At 36.3% G+C, this 22275-nt stretch overlaps 1 protein-coding gene across 5 annotated transcripts in view; it reads right to left on the reverse strand.

The window, feature by feature from the left end:
• CABIN1 (calcineurin binding protein 1) overlaps positions 1–21437 on the reverse strand; it is a 117299-nt gene extending 95862 nt beyond the window's left edge. For 2 of the 5 annotated variants that reach the window (XM_026859583.1, XM_026859581.1), the window contains exons 1-19: positions 21304–21437; positions 19621–19681; positions 19080–19172; positions 18635–18748; positions 18326–18460; positions 17881–18061; positions 16801–16930; positions 14915–15064; positions 13566–13849; positions 12337–12505; positions 11758–11894; positions 11158–11375; positions 9228–9306; positions 8807–8994; positions 7476–7625; positions 6099–6293; positions 4746–4982; positions 3091–3241; positions 2739–2854 (exon numbers count right to left, since the gene is read on the reverse strand). In XM_026859583.1, the coding sequence (XP_026715384.1) occupies positions 2739–2854; positions 3091–3241; positions 4746–4982; positions 6099–6293; positions 7476–7625; positions 8807–8994; positions 9228–9306; positions 11158–11375; positions 11758–11894; positions 12337–12505; positions 13566–13849; positions 14915–15064; positions 16801–16930; positions 17881–18061; positions 18326–18460; positions 18635–18748; positions 19080–19172; positions 19621–19623 (2730 nt within the window). In that variant the 5' untranslated portion in view covers positions 19624–19681; positions 21304–21437. Of the gene's footprint in view, positions 1–2738; positions 2855–3090; positions 3242–4745; positions 4983–6098; positions 6294–7475; positions 7626–8806; positions 8995–9227; positions 9307–11157; positions 11376–11757; positions 11895–12336; positions 12506–13556; positions 13850–14914; positions 15065–16800; positions 16931–17880; positions 18062–18325; positions 18461–18634; positions 18749–19079; positions 19173–19620; positions 19682–21303 lie in introns of all 5 variants that reach the window. The other 3 variants (XM_026859579.1, XM_026859582.1, XM_026859580.1) reach the window with 2 other exon arrangements.
• Between the last annotated feature and the right edge of the window lie 838 nt (positions 21438–22275).

Consider the following 22275-nt stretch of genomic DNA (forward strand, 5'->3'; position numbering starts at 1 on the left):
ATTTTGATTACTGAACATAAATGAGCATGATTCTTCTTGGTTTTCTGAAAAGAAATCACCCTTCAGCGTATTTTTAAAATCAAAGACTATACCCACATTATTTCACATTAAGGTCACTAATACTTGAAACTTGGTCTTACAGTCTCTGATGACAGAAAAATATCCTTAAAAATTTAATTTTGTTTTATACGAATTTAAAATACTTCAAGCTTCATCTGAAAGCAACAATTATAGTATTTTTGGTTAAAAAAATAAAAAAGTCCATGTACTGAGTTGCTCAGCTTTGCTGCCAGATATCCACATCTCTGCTGCATCCGTTTTTATAATTAACATCTTTGACAACATGATAAAGGATGTCAAGGATAATCACTCCACCCCTTTCAGCACAAATAAAGACTTCCACCTAAGTTCTTTCTCTATCTTGAACTACCAACATTTGCGTTCAGTAAAACAACAAAACAAAAATCAAAACCTATGAAAAAGCCTACCATGAATACAATAAGTTATGCAATGCTATTAAAAAGCTTTTAAAAAAAAGATTAAAAAAAATCTTTTCTGCATTTTTACTTCATATGAATGATTAGATTATCCTTGAAAGCCCAAGAGCGTTATCTTTAGCAGTATCTAAATTTTGCATAACTTCAGAGGTATTATACATTATGAATTCATGATGAATTCAGCATTGTTGAACAGGAAACATCTGAAGTGGCTACATACGACACTAAGTATTTCCCTTTCCCTTTCCTCCTTCAGTCCTTTATTTTAAATCCCTTTTATCCTCATGTTATTGGAATGGGAGAAAAAAAAAGTAGGCCTGAATATAATTGAGGCTGATTAACACACATGGGAGGAAGCAAAAGTTTTCATTGTCATGTCATATCTGTCTCACCTATGCATAACTGAGTAGAATTCTGTTTCTAATACCTTCAATTATGAGTGTTAAATCTAATTAACTGCAAAACCCTTAACAAATATTTGAACTCTGAGAAAGTAAAGGCATGGTATACAAGAAAACTGGTCTCTCTCAGGAAGAAGAGCCATGCAGCATTATTGCAATCACTTTAACACTCTTTTTCCACTCAAGATATTTGGTACTAATTTCTGGGGAATTAACTGGCTCATTCTCCATGCTATGGTTTGGTTACTTTCTGGCATCACACTCCTTGTGGGTAACCAGGGTTGGTTATCTGCTCCTACAGCAAACTCTGATAAGTGTTTGAAGAAAGACTGAAGTGCACACCTACCAGAACACACTGCTGAGATGGCACACACCTCCCACCCAAAGTTTGCCATTTCCATCCTGCCTAACTTACCTCCTGGTTGGGGGACAAAAGCCATGCTCACTGCTGAAATACTGGAGCAGGAAGCATGCTCCATCCACACAGACAGCTCACCTTCCAGCAAGACATTTGAGAGATAAGCAAGAAAGATGGGATTTTCTGTTTTGTCTGTTATTTTTCTTGACGTTCCTCATGCTCCCTCCCTCTCTCTCTAGCTAGTAGACCTGGGGTGATTGTTCACCTTCAACAATTGTGTGTTTAGAATTTTTATTCTTAATTCTCAGAAGACAGCTGAAAATTAAGTGTTCTTACCAAGTAAAATGCTATTTGAATATTTTAAATTAATTTTTTAATTTAAATCAGAGTAAACTTTGGCTTCAAGCAGGGCAGGGCTGTGGCTGAGCTATTAGACACAAAAGGAGAAGATAAAACTGGATAGATTCAGTATTCAGGTATTCCCTTTCCACAGGTCACAAGCTGCAAGCACTTTTATATGTTCATCACCAAAAATAAAACCCAGACAACCTCTGATTTTACCACAGGAAAGAATATACAACAATGATGAATTACTATATTACCAGTCATCTTGATGAATGCTGATAAGCACCAGAAAATTTTATTAGCTTCAAACTGAGGAGGGGAGACCTTATCACCATGTTCCAGTATTTAAAGGGTGGCTACAAAGAAGATGGAGACTCCCTTTTTACAAGGAGCCACATAGAAAAGACAAGGGGTAATGGGTACAAGTTACTGCTGGGGAGATTCCAATGGGACACAAGAGGAAAATTTTTCACAATGAATACAAGCAGCCACTGGAATAATCTCCCCAGGGAAGTGCTGAATTCCCCAACACTAGACACTTTTAAGATTCGGCTGGGCCATCTTGTCTAGATGATGCTTTTGCCAAGAAAGGTTGGACCAGATGATCCTTGAGGTCCCTTCCAACCTGGTATTCTATGATAACCTCTGTTTATTTTTTAAAGAGCAGTAGATTCATCTTTCAAAGCTAAACACCACAAAATTTAAGTCATTCAACTGAAGTTTTATCACGATCAGTGGCTGATACAGACCCGCATTTCTCCTAAATACTCTGAATAATCACTTAACACTTTTCCAGTGCTTTCTCTTTTAGGGAAAGGTAGACATTTATTAATTCCCATGTAAGATCATTTTATAGAGTTGGTTATCCAAAGGCATCTCTTCTCCGACAAAACGTCCTGTTTAGAAAGCATACCAATGGACAGTGGTCTGTAATAACAAGCCTTTGCTATTCAAACTGACTGAAGGATTCATGCGTTTGCCTGGGAGAAGGAGGAAAGTGGATTTTAAAGTGTATTTTTAACATGAAGACAATCTAATATAACTTTGAAGTTGTTCCCTGCTTTGAGGTGGGGGGTTGGCCAGATGACTTTCAGAGGTCCCTTCCAACCTAAATTATTCTATGATGCTAACACTTACATAGAACTTGAGAAGAGCACCATCTGAATTGCAACACCAGGATCTTCTTCCCAAATACTCATGAGCAGTGTTCAGCAGCATGAGTGAAGAAGGCAACATAGGGGTATCAGGGCTCACTGGAAGAAAAAAGTTGGTAATTATTTAAGTAGCACAGAAATTAGTTAAATCTTACTAGCAAATACTTCATCTGACAAACTAAGTTTCCTCTGTAACAGGAAAGTGATGTTTGCAAACCCCTCTACTCCCTTCAGACAGCAAGGTAAGACAACAAACAAGTATTTTCCTATTTATGTTCCAGAGCAAGATGGCAAGGAGCTCAGCTCCAATATGTAAAAGTGACTAATTAACCCACCTTCTTCTTGGTTCTGCTGCTGCTGGCAGCAAAGGGTTCGAAAAGATTCTTCCTCACACTGGATGATCCTGTGCAGGATAATCCATGGAAGCACTGAGGAGACGTATGGTTCTTTTGATTCTTCCTGGACTGCCATGCTGCAGTCTACGATCTAATAAAGAAACACACATTATACAGACAAAGTGATACAAAATAAACATCAGGTGTGAATCCTTTCCAACAACACAAAGTTGGTAATGTATTTTATCCTAAGGAAATAATCTAAAGTTGAATCTCAGCTTCTCACAATGAGTGGCAGTAAAAGTCCTACAGATTAGATCAACTCATATGGGGAAAAGTCGAAGGTCATTTCCCCTGCCCTGACACTCCTCTTGCACCACCATTTCTCAGTTAGTTATTTCTCTGGTAATACCATATACAAACAATTCAAAGCAAGCAAATGCACAGCATAAATTCTTAGTGTTAATCAGCCTCATTACTGTACAAAAAAATTTATCTACAACCCAGCAAGGAAGAGGAACTTAGTTAAAAATTTGTGAATTCTTTACCAGGACTTACAACAACTGTTAAAGACCAACTATAATCATTAAAAGATGCTCTAAAATTATGTAACTGAATAAATTCTGAGCAACACAATGCTGTATCACGGAACTGTTGTCCTAGCATTTCTCATAGACAACTGCCCATTTTATTGCCACAGTCCCAGAAATTTATGAAGTCCTACACTTTCTTCACATTCTTTCACCCATGCAACAGTTTTTCTGTTGGTATTTATGTAGATGAAAAATCATATTTATTATTACTACAGAAACCATTTAGGATATTGAATACACTGTTATGTATATTCAATACAATGAATACACTGTTGTCCAGAGTTCCATTACATTCTATAACATAGAGACGCACATAAAAACTTTACACAATGAGAATATGATTTTGTGAGTAGTGAAGGTCCTTGTTTTTTCCTGAACTAAACACAGATGTAAAACTTCAAGCACACTGAATTTTGACATTAACTAGACTAGCTTAACAAAACTGAGAGTCTGCTATGTTACCTGGACTGAAAAACATTCATTCAATAGTGTTAAGGTCTGAAAGTACTTTCTTTAGAAGGCTAAAATCAGCTGTATTCATAACACTAGAAACAGTCTATACATCACTTATTTCCCTGCACTCTTCTCATCATCCTCTCTGTTTTCACTGGAAAAACCCTGAGCTTGGCCAGCACTTGCAAGCAACCATGTTCATCAGGCTTATGGGGATCTTGTCTTCTGGCCCAGAGCACATACAGCCAAGATCAGTGCCGTAACTTACAAACTGCTTGAGCTCAAACAGTCTTCACATTATCACCACTTCAAATAGTGTAAGAAAGTAGTGTTGTTCCTTGTGTTATCTTACTACCATTCCTTGGTTATTTTAGGCAGCTCAGTGTTTGAAGGTACTGATTCTAGCACTGGTGTGCTCAGTGCATCTCTAACATACTGCAATGAAAATAAAGACTGTGAAGGTAATGCTCATCTTCCCTCAACCCTCCCCCAACAAAAATGTTACCCAAAACATCACTGTGAGTGGGCGGCAATTCAGACAGCAGCTGTATCATGTCTGAAGGTCTGTAGCACACAATACCTCTTTCTTAGTGCAAGTGAACAGGTTACCTGAATCAGGTTGTTTGTTAATCGAACAAGGCTTGGTGTTAGAGAGGAGTCTTTCAGGATCATGTTGACTGATGATAATGAAGTATCTATTCCTGCGAGCAGCTGTGTTACCGTAGCAACCCACTCTTCCTTAGCAGAGGCTGTTGTTGTATTAATCATCTGCTGAACTGCTTCATTCAAGGCAACTTCTGAGTGTTCAAAGCATTGCTTGTAATCTTTCAGTTTGAGCAGGGAGTCCTAGGGAATGTAATTATGAACAAAAACTATGATAGGGATGAAGGGTTTATTTTAAACCATGAATGTACAGCAGGGCAAAGCAATACACTATATATGGTTACTTTGGTTACTTTAATGAAATGGTAGCAGAACACTTTTAAACATGACATTAAAAAAGAATAATAGGACGTGCATGGACCCTGAATGACAAATATAAAGGTAGGATCTAAATTTCCAAAAAATCATTACTTAATCTTCCTGCTTTAATATGAGATGCAAGGAAAAAAAAGATTCAGGAAAGAAATAGCCATAGGTCTAAAATTCTAATGACATGCAGTTGAATTGCGGCCCTGTGGAGACAGGATTTGGATCTTTATAATGCTGTGATACCGTTTTATTATTTCACAAATAACAACATAGCAACTATAAGGCTAGCATCCTCCCAATTCTTTCTACTCTGACAAGTTTGGGTCACAAGATGGCATGGAGGCTGGAGGATTTGGTTCAGTCCAGTTAAAAGAGCATCAATCTTTTTCTGTGCAACCTTTTTTTTTTTTCCTTTCCCAGAGAACCTGACAGGCTCAAATTGTTCCTGTAGGTAAGCTCATTTGTACACTTATTTTTGAAGTGTCAAAAGTACTAAATCTCTAGCAATTATATGGAATGTAGCTATCAATAGTTTGTCATTGATGCAGGACAGATACACCACATTGTAAAAATCATTCATATGCTAGATAACTTTTAAGTTTCAGAATGGTGGAAATTACCATATAGTTAACATCAGCAAAACCACGATGTATTCACAGCAGATGCAGATAGAATGAATCCATCCATCCATAAGATCTCTCTGCAAATGATTCAAGTTTATTTGAATTTACAATTTTTCTGGCCACTTCATGTAGGCTTCAGACATCTTACATATTTAGTCACATTCTCAGTTAGCAAAAGCTGGCATATTGCTAATGATGTCAATAAAGCTATGCTGGTCAGACCATTCACAGATTTAGTTCCATCTTTTGCTTTGTAAATAAGACTCGTAAACCATTAACATCCACTCTAGAAATCCTTTCATCCTGTTTTCAGGAATAAATCTTAATCCCTTATTAAAAAAGATTTTTTTCAAGAAACAAAACAAACCTGTAGAAGGAGCAGCTGTGCTGGTCTTTCTGGTATGGATGTTACAAATTCCAGATGTTTTGCTCTGTCATAACCATTAAAGCATAATGTTGGACGAAGCAGATGCACTACTGCATTATAATCCCCTGCCTCATACAGTCGCTGGATCTCTTCCAAAGACTGGCATCTCTCCAGAGATTTTAGGTTCTTTTCAATCTGCAAACATTACAGATGGTACAATCCCACTTTCATTTTGTCTTCATGTACATTTGACTACTGACATTTCTCCTAGCAGTTTAACTGTAAACCTATGTGAACTCTACAGTTACATCCAGGAATATAAACCAGGAAGAAAACACCAACTATGTAACACTTTACCCATTCCACAGATTTTTAATTATTACAGAGTATGTGACTTTAGTGCTATGATGACTAGAACTTTTTTGCCTCAAATCCCAGAATCACACATTTCTACACTGCAAGAATGCATCCATCAGATGAACTTCAAAGTGAAGATGGCATCTCCTGTGTTGGAGTTCATCCCCCAAAACTGCAACAGAAAGAAGATGGACATCCCTTTGTTTAAGTGTATGCAAATGGTTACATGGAAAACAGACTGCTGAAGTAAAAAGCTCATTAAGGCAAAGGTGAAATTTATGTTTAAGAACAGAAAATAAAACATTAATCTAATGATAGAATGGTTTGGCATGGAAAGGACCATGGACACCTTCCACTAGCCCAGGTTGCCCAAAGCGCCATCCAACCTGGCCTGGAACACTGCCAAGGAGGGGGCATCCAAAACCTCTCTGGGCAACCTGTGCCAGGGCCTCACCACCCTCACAAGGAAGAATTTCTTCCTTATATCTAATCTCAATCCACCCTCTTTAAGTTTAAAACCGCTACCCCTCATCCTATCACTACACTCCCCAATAGAGAGTCCCTCCTCACCTTTCTTGTAGCCTTCTTCAAGACTGGAAGGCTTCTATAATGTCTCCCCAGAGCTGAAGATGCCCTTCCCCTTCTCTGACAGATGGACCCCTCAGCCCCCAGTAGGCCACATTTCTCATAACGAGTCTCATGGTCTAGGGAGCCAAACCGCTGTGGCACCAGTCCCATAACCAAATGCTGATTTGATAATAATCTAGTGTTCTACATGCAGCTGCTCTAATACTGTTATTTTGCACAAAAGCAATCTTAAGTTGTACAGAACCAACAGATCCAGAAGGTGTCTTTTTGAAAAGTAGATGATGGCCTTGACATTGTCATTAAACTACAAACCTGTCCTTCCACTCTTAGAAAAATTCTAGGACAGATACAGTAAAGTTCCATCACAAAAGAGCTAATTCATAGATGACCTTTGAAACTGGGAGGGATTGACACCTGCAAATTAATTCTTACCTCTTCTAAAGAAACAACGGAATCAACATGTAGATTAGGTAACCGTATTACAATGCTGCATTCATTGCCAGCTTTAGCTTGCATTGTAGTGGAGTTCTGTAGCATTTCAGTGCAGATATCATAGTTTTCAAGGGCCTGTTCCATGTCTCCCTACAGAAACAATACAGAGGAAACAAACAAACAAAAAAACCCTAGAGTTCTGTCTGCAGCAAGGATTTCTAAAGCATGTAGAAAATGTTTAAATTCAATGCAGGCACTGCCAGTGTGACTACTGCACATCCTCCTAAATAAAAAACAAATCCAATTGACAATCTCAAATTTAAAAAAAAAAAAAGCAGCATATCTTATCAGTGACTTTAACAATAGATAAAATAAATCAGAGAAATAGAATTCTGCTTCTGTAAATTTGAAATATTAACTTGGATTTCTAAAATCCCTTTCCTTCAGAACATGGAAGAGAACACCAGTAGAAATAACTCTTCCATTTGTGCAAATAAAAACAGAGTCAAGAAACATTCTTATATTCTGCAAAGTGAATGCATTCTACTTCCTTTGTCCAGCTGAAGTAAATCCTGAAGTTGAGTGGTCAGGAACAGAATGCAAGCTGCACAGGCAAAATATATATCTAAAGATAAAATGGCAGTAGGTGTAAAGGAACTCCCATTTTTCCTCAAGTAAGTTTATTAGAAAGGAATCCTTAGATGCAAAAAATAAAAATGGAAGGAACTGGTTAGTTCACACTTATGAAAGTGACTCACATTACTAGTTGACAATTAACTTAAACATAACTGATGCATAAACAAACTCTTTGATGTCTTCAGGAAGAAACACTTGAAGGGAAAAAACGTCTGGGATCAAATAACATTTCTTTCAAATTATTCCCTTAGTGATATGTTTAAAACCCTCTGTTTCAAAATCTGCATATTAAATTAAATGTCTCCAAAAGTAGAATCATGCTACCTTGAAAAAGCAGAGGGGAGAGTAATTAAACACAGAGTCTGCTTCAGCTGAAAGCTGCATTTTGGACTGTCTGGGACTTTGATAGTATCCACTAGTCCAGGTGCCAAAAAAATCCATGTTCTGCAGCTACTCAATACTACTCCAAATAACTTTGGTCCAAATTAGATTAGCATGTGAGACCTCCTACTTCATTTCCACCTTTACCCTCACGGATAGTTTATTAAAAAGTAAAATGAAATCACCATGTTTTGAGCTGATTTTATCCACATGCTTAAATGAGCTTAAATTCTCAAATTAGCTGTAGTATCTCTGAACCACACTGATTTTAATTTAGGAAAAGTTTTATTTGTTAAATCAAATGTAAACCAAACCTGCAGTGCTAGAAAGCGAGCTTTCAGCCAATACACTCGAGTGACAAACTCCATCCAGCCTTCCTCAAATAAATCTCGCTGTGAGGATGCAAATGACAGCTGCAACAGGTCTCCCAAGAAATGAGTTCCTGGGAAGTCAGGACCAAACTTTCCATTCACAGAGACAGCAGGGCAATTTCGTGGAGAAACTGCAAATGTTTAATTAATTACATGTTATCATAAAGGCACTAGCACCCCATGAAAAGAGTCCCACATATTAGTATTTCAAAAGTACTGATCTACTTTAAGGCAAGCAATTGACAGACCAAGAAAATATAGATCTGAAACTCATTAAGAAAAAAACCCAATGAATTCCTGGAAACATTTATTCATATATCTTGAGCAGTTTTAGAGTCTGAAGAAAGTAACACCCAGTTCTCACCTGCAGAGCTCTTCCCTTTCGTCAACAGCCATTGATCTAATTGCAGTTCCATGCAAGAAAGGCTCATCAACATCATATCCTTAGAAAAAGTATAAAGATACCAAAAAAAACATACAGAAAGAAATACATTAAAAGAAGAATTAAAAAAAAAAATCATCACCACATTTGCAATTTACTTCAAAGAAAACCTTCAGCTTGTCCTCTTGGGATTTCTATTCCCAAGCTATAACTAATTCTTCCTCTGTCTTGAGGTATATAATAGCATTTACAAATCAACAAGGTACAAAACAAAACAATACTTAAAAGAACCATTAAAAAAAAAATCTCAGCTCATAAAAGGCGGCAGTCAGGATAGCATTGCCTGATGCTAGAAAAAAGTGACATCCTTATTTTTGTATCTGGCTGAAATAAAACTATATTAAATTGCTAAATCATGCTAAAAGCATGTTTCCAGAATATAGCAGAAGTACTGATATTTGAGAAAAAAAGTCTATATCCTGTATTTTTTCCAGTATTTGTCTCCAAAAGACTGAGCATGTACTCCTGTCTTATCAGCTTATTAATGCTTGCTGGATAAAGTTCAGGAGTATATTAAAAAATCACATCACCATGGATCTCTGCCAAGTAGCTTTGTGCAGTGAAGAGTACACTATTTTCTGATTAAGTTAATAGGAATAAGGGCTACAAGTCCAGCTGTAAAAAACAGATGCTTGTGAAAAGGTTCAAAAATCCGTGTTACCAGAATAGCCCCTTACAGTCTTAAAAAACAGAATCTATTACACTCAGTGTAGCTTGCAGATAAAATTTAAAATAAATTCAAGGACAATCATGAGGACAGTGATTTTCAGTAGTATAGCTACAAAGTTTTGACTTTTAAAATTTTTACATACAAGCAAGCAGTTATGCAGTCATAATGAGAACCAAAGGAATAATTTATAAATATATTTACATTTGTTTAAAAAAGGGTATGTATATATGAAAAATATACAGAAATAGAAAAGTCATAGGATGTATAAAAAAATTTAACATCTGCTACATAGAAATTGTTTGTTTGTTTTGTAAACTAAGTCAACAGAACATGGCTTTCAGAACTCATTTTTCATTTGCAAAAAGTAGAAACACTGTTGACCTGAAAAAAAAAAATATTTCGTACTGCAGTCATACCAAAGGCAAATAACTTTCCAAATTAATATACACTGCTAACATTGAAAAGATAACACAGGCAGGCTCAGTGGACAAAAAGTATCAGTACTGGTCTTATAATTCATCTTGACCCATCATCTGGGGTCACTAAGATGGTTTAACATTAATTTAACGAATTTACCATTTTTTCTGTTTGCATTTGTGAAAACTATGTATTTATAAAGGTAATAAAATGGTGATGCTGGGGGTTTGGGGTTGTTTCTGTTTGGGTTTTTGTTTTTACTGTAAATTGCAGGTTATTTTTTAAACTAAAGTGTATTTAGTCTATTTAGAGCAGAAATGCTGACCCTCAATCAGGCAGTGTGAACAGAGCCTCTCAACTGATGACAAAACAAAACTTTGTACTATCACAACCAAAGGGAGGGAAGAAAAAGAAAGAGCAACGACTGAGTAATGGAATAAACTGTATTTACATCTGAGTAATGGAATAAACTGTATTTACATCTATAGTATTTACATTGAGACTATACACATATGTGTGTATATATATGCACACATCTTATGTATGGGGTACATTTGCATATAGCATCACCCAGATATGTTCAGAAAGAACTATGCAAGCTACAGTATAACACAGTTCATGGAACATGCAACAGCTAGGACACACAGCTCCACAGACAGAGGTAAGCAAAACCTCCGTCTAATTGCTGGATTTCAGGTAGGTACTTTTGCTACACAAAGAGCAACAAAGCAACAAATAGAAATAAAAGGAAAAGTGCTTCATTACCTTGATATGCTGATTACTTGAGTCCCTCAGTAATGGATTGGGAAGACTACTACTATGCTTTCTCCAGCTATTATAGATACTAAGGACCACCTCACACAAGCCAGAAGGCCACTTCACTAGGAACTTCTGGCTGATGACCTTTAGATATCTCATCATCAGCTCCAAGATCCCACCATTGTTCAGGTTATCCAGCAGGAATTCATGAACGTCCTGCTTTTCTGGAAAGCAAATAAAAGCCATACGTGTTTAAGGTCAAGGTAGACTATAACTTGAAACAAGTTAGTTTCAACGGTGTTTTACGCATTAATCTTGCAGCAGGTCTCCTGCACTGCATACACACAGAATTAAGTTACTGTCTTCCAACCTGTTTAAATGGGAAACTCCATGCAACAGAGCTCTTGCACACCGTAATGAAGCAGTTCCCAAGACACAATAATATCACACCTGTTACCAACTGAGATATTTCTATGTCATAAAATTATACTCAATTTAAAATAACATATACTTCTGTATCTTCTAAATATGATAGGAAAATACAGAAAATAAAGCATACAATATAGAAGAAACAACAAAGAGTGATGGTCATAACAAAATCCCTACCAGATTCCATAAATGTTGTAGAATCAAATGACATTCTATGTGGTCCAACATGCTGGAAGTTCTCCTCTTTGACCTCTGACTGCACCTCATAGTTATTGAAAGGGTCCTCCTCCTCCTCTGGATCTAATTTTCTTAACCTGTGTCAAAGTGGGGCAAACCCAACAGTATCAACAAAATCCTCATTCTTTCTTGCACTAGTCACTGAACCCGAAACATGGCACACTGAGCATATTTTAACAGTGAAAGTACATTAACTTCAAATTCAGAGACCTACATCCAGTTCCCAAATTTTGTTCAAACCAAGATTTCCTTGTTTATCTTATCTATTTTGACATCTGCATTGTCCTGTAAATTGATTTCACATTGATAAAAGCTTTCTTATTTTTTAATTCGGTTTTAGTAATTGTTACTAAAACCAGTTTTATTAAGTTTATGAGAAGACAATGCATCACATCTGCTTCAAAAATAGCACAGGTCTAGTGATTTTAAATTGGGTCATATCAATCAAACAAAATCCCAAACAGCTTCTTCTACCTAGCTCTTGATACTGTCATAATGGAAATTATTGCTGTACAGTACCTGGAAGGAAGGAATTTCACCAACAGCTCTTGAAAGTCAACCTTCTCCTCTTTTTTACACTTGGTGTTCCGGACTCTAGCAGATCTCCTTTTTGCTGTTTCACCGGTATCTTCTGCAATTCTCTTTCGCTTCACACCTTTCTTAGATTTATCACCTGCAGATGTGTCACCTAGAAACAGAATTTAACACACACACACACAAAAGATACTGACAGGTTAAATTGCCAAACAAAAAGTGGATAATCTGGTTTATTTAAAAAAAAAAAAAGAAGTTATTTGTGGGTGACACTTTATTTTATTCTACAGCAACACCTGAGATTCATTGGTTTCCTTCAGAAGACAGTGCAAAAAATTAAAAAAATAATAAAGGAAGATGTCACTAATACAAACTGGTTATGGCATTTTGCATAAAAGTGCTGGTCTGAGGCAAGAAGCAGACACTGAAAATTCTGCATTTCATTATTCATTAGAATTCATTACTTTAGTCTTCAGAAGTTTCTGAAATGGGAATCAGAGGAGTCTGCCTTTAACTCCAGAAAGACGTGTAAATTCTCATTAATATCATCAAAATACTAGTAATTCCTTGATAGTTTTAGATATATAAATAGCTGTACATCTACAGTATAAAATATTCAAACCTCTTCTCTTGCCACAGATTTCAAATAAGTATAGCTGACACCATGGTTCTCTCAGGTTCTTAAAGGTTACACATAAGCAGAATAATAATCCAATCATCTTCTGTAACAGCTCAGTCATTCCAAGAAGCTCAAGACTCTCCACAACATTAAAAGCTCGATATGCATCACTAATGGAACAGAGTCATGATTCTCCTAATCTTAAAGACTGAGAAACTGTAGTCAGTAGCATAAAACCAGAAGAGGTTACATACTCCTGCACTGGAGTAACAATTAAGAACAAATAATCAACCTGACTCAACTCGATTAGAGTCCACTGTCCTGAACACAGTCCTATATCTGAGTCAGGAATCAGTGATTTTCAGGCAGTTTAGGTGCCTTTCCTTTTCTAATGTGAAGGCGGCTTAACAGAACTTAATTTTATAGAGCTCAACTTCACTTTTTCTATCAGATATTATACACATGCTGAAAAGGTTCTGAATCCACTGACATACAGTTTAAAGACAGCACTTCCCAAAGAATTCTTTTGCTAGTGCTTTTAATACCCAGATAAATAGGAAATATCTTGAATCTTAGACTGAAGTACCTTGCTCACCTACAGTAGCTCCTGGTTCCAATGAATTCTGACTGTGACTTGGAAAGTTGGGTGTCACTGCAGTAAAAGGTAATACAGGATCTGGCACTGCCACCACTGGATTAGTGCTGACAGGAGTTGGCTGAATAACACTGACAGGAGTAGAGGTAGGAGAAAGAATCAAATGTTGAACTGGGTCTCGGTATTCTGAGAGATCAATTCTCTTTCCCAGACTGGGTCGAGGAGGATCACATGTTGTAAGGTGGTGATACATGGCAAGTAAAGCTTCTCCTAAACACTTCCACCTGCACGTGGAAACACAGTGGCATCACAACTTCATTAATTCTTGTCACATTTTCTAAATTGTATTTACAAACCTAACAGCATTCAACATTGTTTTTCCCCAACAGCTAGAGCAGATGTTCAGTGGGAGAGCAATACATGTTTCAGTGTCAAAGTCTGTCCCACAACTTGAAAAACTGGAGAGTATCTTTTTGTATTTTCTGTCACATGGACCACTGACAATTCCAGGCCTGGAACAGAGGTCCTTAGGAGCTTTTCTTCTAGAATACACCATTCAGAAAAACAAGAAGAAATGTAGCAGCAGACAAAAGTTTTCAGAGGAAACTAGTGAGTTGGTTGCAGTAGGAAGGAAATGGGAGTCAGTAATGTACCTAATCTCAGAAAACGTCTATAACAAAAAAGGTCTGTGCAGTAGTTGCTGAGGAAATTCCTCTATACTAAACCCTAAAAGAAGTAGTGTCAAAGTAATCATTTTCAGGTTCTGCATTCAAACAACAATAAAAGAATCTGACCCTTATCCACAAGTAGAAGCAACTTCTCTGCAATAGGACCTGCATGTGGAGTCCATTAATATTCCAGAAATGTATGTGCATAAAAAACCCAAACCAAAACCCAATCCTTTATGCCTTAACAAGGACATATATAACAACTTATTAGCATTCTTATATCTTGCTGTAAATAAAGAACTGTAATTTTTTTCTGAGTTTCCATTATCCCAATAGTAAAAACATTTTTTAAAAAGCTAAAATTTTGAAATTCATATACAAATTAGTCATATATGAAAAATCTAATAATCAGTTAGAATGACTGCTAAATCCTTTTTTTTTTTAAACATCACTGGTTTTAATTCAAAGGTTGAAAACTGATAAATATGGAGTTTATGCTAAAATCGTTAAGCACACCAGACCAATTTATAAACTCATAAAATATGAAAACATTGGAGGGTTAGTTTGTTTGTTTTTACAAGGAAAAAAAAAAGTTTTCTGAAGAAATCTGCAGTGCATCATAATTGTCAGCATAAGCAGCTTCAGAGAAATTTTTTAAAAAGAGAAAATATGAAGACATACGTGAAAAAGGGAATTGGCTGGACCAGTTTGAGGTCTGGTTCTCGGTCACGGACTAACAAAGCTTGTCTTTTCTTACGTAGCTCCAGTGCTTCATCTATGATTCTTGCTGTTTCAGCTTCACTCACATTTACATTATGGATAGACATGTCACTAAGAAATAATAAGAAATGAAGAGAAACTGAAGTGTGTGTTTGTTGGGTTGTTTTGTTTTGGTTTTTTTTAAAGCCTGGGGAGATTCATTTGATATCCTCCTATAATGTAACCAAAATAAAGTGTTAAAACAAGCATTCAAATACCATTATGTTACAAATTTTATAGCATGCATATTAGAGGTGTTCACCATCTGAAACCTTTGTTCTGCCTTAAAAATTAAGAGACTGTCCTATTTTGTTTTCCAAACACTGAGAAATGAAAGGAAAGTTGGAGATTTTGGTTTCTGGGACAGAAGCTTTTGGTTCAGAAAAAAAATTTACAGCTGAGAAATTCCTTTCACTCTGAAGTGCTGTTTTGGGGAATTCATGTCATCATAAATAAAATTTGGAGTTGAAAATTGTCTTCTATAGTCTGAGTCTAAGAATGAATTCTTGAAAGTGAAAAATAATCCACTTTTTCAGAGATATCACAATGCAGAAATAAAAAGCAAGTGGCTAAAAGCCCTGGCTTAGTTCAGCATGTAAGTCATTTTAAAAGCCAGACCTAAGGCAGCTTAACAAATCAGGGTCTCTATGACTAAACAGGACTTTCTTTTAAAGGTTTACTGCTATACATAGAATCCTACAGCCTTAAAATTTAAGTTATCCTTTCTCTTTTTTATCTTCTAAATACTCAGTATTTTCACATTTTAGATGTTATAATATAGTAGTCTAAAATGTTAAACATGTTTTTGACTGGTTTTACTGCGTACCTTAAGGATGCATGTTAGCATACACATTCCAATTCCATTTACTACACTCAACTTACACAGGGTACTGATGTTATCTGCATATGCAACAATTACTGTATTCAGTGAGAATGAACTATAATTAAACTAAAAATTTAACTTCTTTCTTGAATTCTGCTGACCATCACAGCAACATATTACAGTATCAGAAGCAGCTTTGATGCTGCATGGTCAATTAACTTAAAAAGATCCTATAAATTCTATGGGTCTCTCTTTTCCCACTTTCCTTCTACCCACTCATACTATAAAATCCACACAGAAAGGGACAGTGTCCTTTGCAGAGCTACACGATACCAAATTTTTACTGTTTTACATATTGCAAATAAAAAAGTAATAATAAAGGACTAAAATCTCAAACATAATATTGCAAAGTATTTTCAGAGTTGCAGTGATCTGAAAGCTTAATAAACTAAGAATTTCTGCATCTTGGGTACCAGTGAAACATACGAAGTCTTCTGACTGTTCTCATTTGTCAATGAAAATCAGCAAGACTCCCTGAAACATACTGATATGAGAAAATTGTATCAAGTCCTAAATTTGTACAGCTTGGAAAAGCAGTAATGTGTGGGGGTTTGGTTTTCGTTGTTTTTTTTTTTTTTTCTGCTTTTTAATTAGGAAAAGAAAACTAAAATGAATGCTGGAAATATCAGCTGCAAATAAGTGAAATAAAACAAAATATGATCACAAGAGATCTAAGTATTTGCAGTAGCAAATGGATATTTTTGCCCCTTTTACCTCCCTCCAGAAGTAATTACTGAAGATTATTCTTTCTGCAGCACCAACACTTAACATTGCTTTATTGTTTATAAGGCAGGTCAGCAAGATATTGTTATAGCTTAAAGCACTGTATCTCACCAGCTTTTCTGAACTACCCCAAACCCAAAATTTATGCTCCAAATGCAGTATATAGCTCCAAATGCAGTATATACTACAAGATGACATTCACCATTTGAGGAACATCCTTAAGGAATCTTTCCGGAGGCAAGGCTGCTCCTCAAAGATCTTCTCCTTCAGAACCAATCCTTTGCTATATAGACAGTCTTTTTCCAGAGCTTTGCAGATAAAGTACAAACATGCTGACAAAGAAACAGAAATCAAACGGTCAATTGCTGCTTTGGTTGATTCAAAGCCCCCCTTTCTGGACTTCATATACACCACAGAACTCCAACTAAATATAACATTTACATAAATGAGACCAGTAGCTTTGTAACATGTCAAATAATTACACGCATACAGTTAAAATAACCTGTAATGCCTTCCCAAGTATTATATCCAGATGAAGAATATAATTAATTTTGTTTAAAAGATATACTGCAAACATTGTTTATTTACTTTCAAGACTCCATTCCTGCATAAAAGAAATGAGAATCATAAAGCAGAAACACAATCATTTACCATTTTCATGTTATCAAATGTCTTAACTATAGATTCCATTAGTGTAACAAGCAATGTATCCCACCAGTTTTTCACTTGTGTATGAAATTACATGAAGAGAATTAGGACCATTCCAGTAGGGCAAGCCTAAGGGATCAGATTCAACATTTCTGTCATCTAGCAACTTCTCTCCTAAACTTCCTTTGAATCAGCTCATCACTGGATATTACTCAAATATAAAATCTTAGGGTCAGTTGTATCAACTGCCATAACTACAATTAATCATACTAGGCTATTAATTAGACTGTAGTTTTATACCCAAATCCTGGAACCATGTAGCTGGAAATAACCAGAAAGACAAAATCAGCATATGTTGAAAGGCAAGAGAACAGTCTACAGCGAAACTTCTTGCAGAGGCTGTGATCTAAGAGACCACAGGCATTTATTTTTTGGGTAATCAGAATTGATACAAACCATCATACTTCATCATGAAATAAAAAAATCTCTACGATGATGTAGAAGTCTCTATCATACCCTAATGTACTGCTTATGCAAGATACACTTTCTCCTATACAACTGCACTGTTACAGTTTTTTACTGATATGTAAAATTACACATATCTTGAGAAAATTTTTTGGTGTACTGTACTTACTTGTGTAGTCACTGAGTGTGTACAAGACTGTGATAAGGTTATCTAAACAAGGCCAGTGATCAGGATTACACCTGAGACCTTCTTCAAAAGCATGACGAGCCAAAGGTAGGCGGATTAGTTTTATTGCCACACGACCAATTTTGTACCATAGGTTGACATCAGTAGAGTCTAACATTACAGCCTAGAAAGCATAACAAACAATATTATTCACATTTCAGACACGCATATCAACTTGTCTGCTGGGATTGGCACTGCTTTAGTTTTCAGCAGGGTCACTACTGATTTGGGGACTGAATGGTGGACCAGTTATATCACATGTAACATCAGAAAGCACACAGAATTCATATGTACATTCAAATGATGTATGCTGAAAGGTGTACATCTATATTCTGGCAAGGTTTTGCAAACATTGAGGCTGCAGTGTTTTATTTTAGCTGTACTGTACCTCCAAATAAAACTCCATAGCTGTCTCTAAGTCATCCCGTTGTGCTGCCAGTTGTGCTAGGTTTTTATAGGTGGAATATTTTAACATCAAGCCTGGATGTTTCAGCCCTTCTTTCTCATCACCAGAAAGAACGGCCTAGAAATTATAAAATAAATGCAATGTGAGCATTAGGAATTAGACAAGTAAAAAGAACAGCAAGCAACTTGCCAATTGCCAACATTGACATTTCTAATTAGCCAATAAGAAATGAAGTAATACAAAATGTAATAAAAACAGTTTCTAGAGTTTCACTCTCTAAAGGTCGCTGACCTCTCGCAGAAGACGAATCTCAAGGAGCTCATGATAAGCTTTAGCAGACTCTTCAAATCGGTCATGTTTCTGAAGGTCCAAAGCTTTGTGGTACAAAGCAAAAGCTTCTGCTTCCTGTGGTTTAAAAAATTAGAACATATTTTGTAGGGCAACTTTATTATTTATACTTAGTACAATATACTTATATTTAATATCAGTAGTTTCACACTTTTAATACTTTCTCCTATGTAGCAGTCCACACCCAGACTAGTAGAACACAAGTCTTACAGACCTAAGAGAACTCATTTTGAGTGAAGTTTTAAGCTTGCTGAAGGAAGGTTCAAGAGATAAGATAATAACACAACTTTCTTGAAAACAAAAAATTATGGTTGAACAATCCCTGCAATGAGGGGACAAAATTCCCATCAAGATAAAACTTCATTAAGAAAACTGTAGGTTTACTTACTTGAGCTTCCTTTGTCTGTGTCTTATGACTTTTGAAGGTACCTTCATAGTCATCCTCAATCGTGGAGCTCGCATTCAGTGCTGCGATTCGAATCTGGAATGACAGTCAGGTGCAACAAGAAATGTTACATCTACATGTGCCCTAGCTTCCCTTGCAAACTGCATTTTTGTTTTGTTTTGGTTTTGTTTTTTTTACTTCACTTGGTAAATTGACAATACTGAGACCTCTACATAAAGTTACAAGAACTGTAATTAATTTAGTCATCACTAATTGCAAATAGTAAAATATCAAAACAATTCCCCCCCCCGCTAAAATCAGCTGAAAAAACAGAATTTCAAGTGCCTTGCAAGCAACAGCTACCCTACAACAGACATGTGCATTATAGTGAATTTTATTCATATTCTTAAATTTACCAATAACTACAATCACTCCAAAACCATTGTTCTCATTATGCCAATTTATTCTTAGTCCTTGGGAAAGAGAAAATTTTCAATTTTATTTCTACCAAAACATCTCAAAAATCATCCCAATAAACCCTTACCATGTTCACAGCTATTCACACTTTGTCCAGGATTAGGAGGAAGGGCCTAACACAAACAGGTCTGGAAAGCAAACAGGATTATAATATTTATTCTGTCCATAAAGCAAGCCTTCAGAAGTAAAAAACAGGCTGGGAATACTTTAATCAATAACCAATTAACTGTCCTACGTCATCACCACCCCATGCCAAGAGATAAATTGCCCTACCATATAGGGACAATAACGTTAAAGTGAATTTTGACTCGAGACAGAGAATGAAATCAAAGTTAAGCACATTCATTACTTCAGGATGGCTTTCAAGACTCATAGTGGTGAAGGCAGAGCAGAAGTACTGGCAATGTACTTACAGCTGTAAGGATATTCAGTTACTGTATAATATTTAATGAACATACATTATATCAACAACATTACAACATGAATCCCTTTAATGACAAAAGCTAAACCCAAAAAAGTTTCTTGAATATTCTGGTATTTTATGAGCATGAATCATTATAGCTTATGAGTTCATCTTCAGTTACTTTAAAAAAAAAAAAATTAAGTTTTCCTGCACCTTTTATCTATAGCACAAACCAGAGTGCTCTCTCATATCTAGAAACCACAGCACTTATGGATATTTACGGAACAGGAAAGGAAAAAAATGGAATGTTATCTGTGTTAGACTGACTTTGCAGCAGGCCATAACAGCTAGTCAACCCATTGCTCAAAATACTGTCTGTGCCTGGAAATTCCTCTGATTAAAAATGGTTTCATTACTGCTATCCCTGATAGAACAGAACCAGTGTTTATAACACTTATCTTTTCTGAGTATGCTGACCAACTTCTACAGACAACCTCTAATGCAAAAGCAAGTTACAGCTACTGCATATGCACTTGGACCTATTAGATATACACAAACAAAGAAACGGAACGTTTACTAACCAGTATTTCCTCATTCTGAAGGAAGGATACTAACATTTCTAGACTTTTTACCACAGATAAAGAGTTTAAAGAGGAAAATACATATTTATAACCTGTAAGTCATTTTTCCTCATAACTAAACCGATAGTTTATATTCTATTAACAGTGTGAAACATTATGTCAGTAAAGGCAAAAAATGTGAAAGAGTTCTGGGCTGCTTCTTCAGACAAGCTACACTGCTACATGAAAAACCTTCTCATCAACTCAAACAAAAAGATGACACATGCAAGACAGGCTAAAAACAGTCTTTAATACTGGAGACCACATTAATAGAAAAGTAAGTCCAGAATTAACCACAGCAGGAAGCAGTGGGAGTTTTGAACTATAGGCTGAATTAACTCATACATCATCATGATTAGTTCTGCATGTAGAGAAAAAGCTTTGACAGGAAGTTCATTCATTCAGCAATGATATTTTGCTTGCCCATGCACCACTTACTTTCCATGCTCGCAGCTAAATCAGACTGACGACTGCATAGCAATAAAGAATTTTTAAGTCACTAAACAAACATTAACAAAAGCTCAAATCTCTTTCAAGACAACAATTCCTCGTCTACTTTGCATATGGAGAACATAAATGCACAGAGATTAATGGTTATCTCTTTCAGAAATATTGAACACCTCAGGTTTTGACTTAAAGTACAAATGCTTATGACATCTAAATAAATAAGACTGTATTATCCCAAACCAATTACATATATAAACCAAGTGTTTTTAAGTTCACTTACAAATACGCCTGTATTCAGAAATATGCTCGAGTCTTTTGCTGAATCCACATAATCTTGCTCAAGGCAGCAGAGGAAGTCAGGAGAAGAGACTACAGTTAAGAGTTTACTTCCGTGACTGGACTGTCAATGAAACTGCAACTACAGAAAACGCGGGGAAACAATTTTAATTCCAATTTTTATTTATATAGCACCTCTCCTCTCTGGTGTTTACAAGTTGAGAGAGCACAACCGAACAGAACAGTGTAATGCTTTGGAAAAACAGGACAAGAATATTGCCTCCTCACAACATTTATACTGGTGTGTCAGGCAGGTAGAGGGTTTGTTTCATTTTTTTTTTTTAAACCAGGTACTGTACATGGTTGCAAACGTAGCTGGACTGAGTTATAAGTGTCATATCATCTAGGAATTAAGTATGTCACTACAAGCACTTTCAGAAGAACATAGCTATATCCATTCGGTAGGAAAAAAAGAATTAGCCTTAACCAGTTTGAATTTTTTCAGTTACAAGTGTCTCAGCTCTAAATTTGTGGCTATGACAGGTGAGCACATCCTCAAAAGGCAACAATATCTCTTCAAAGCCCTTTGGCTTCAAAATCCTTCTTTTACCTTAGTGGTTTAAAACATGTAAGAAAATTTCAAACGCCAGCTCTTGTTCTCAGGGTTTGTGTGATTCTCAACTTCAAAACAAGACACAAAGGGAGTGACTTGAGCTTTCTTGGCTTTTGTTGCCTTTGCTACGCCTGGGATCCATACACTACAAATACACATTTGTTTAAAGAAAATCACTTGATTTATTTTTGTTGTTGTTTGGGGGTTTTGTTTTTAACAATGCAAAGATCACCGCCGCCGCATTTTAGCAAAATCCGTTTTTACCGAAATACGGCCCCCTTCCGCCCAGAGGAGCGTGGACGCCTCTCCCGCTCCCTGCCAGGCTCCGCTCCCGCAGCGGGGCACAAGGGGCCGGGAGGAGGC

Source organism: Athene cunicularia (genome assembly GCF_003259725.1).
Source record: "Athene cunicularia isolate RWA chromosome 15 unlocalized genomic scaffold, athCun1 chr15_part1, whole genome shotgun sequence".
NCBI lineage: Eukaryota > Metazoa > Chordata > Aves > Strigiformes > Strigidae > Athene > Athene cunicularia.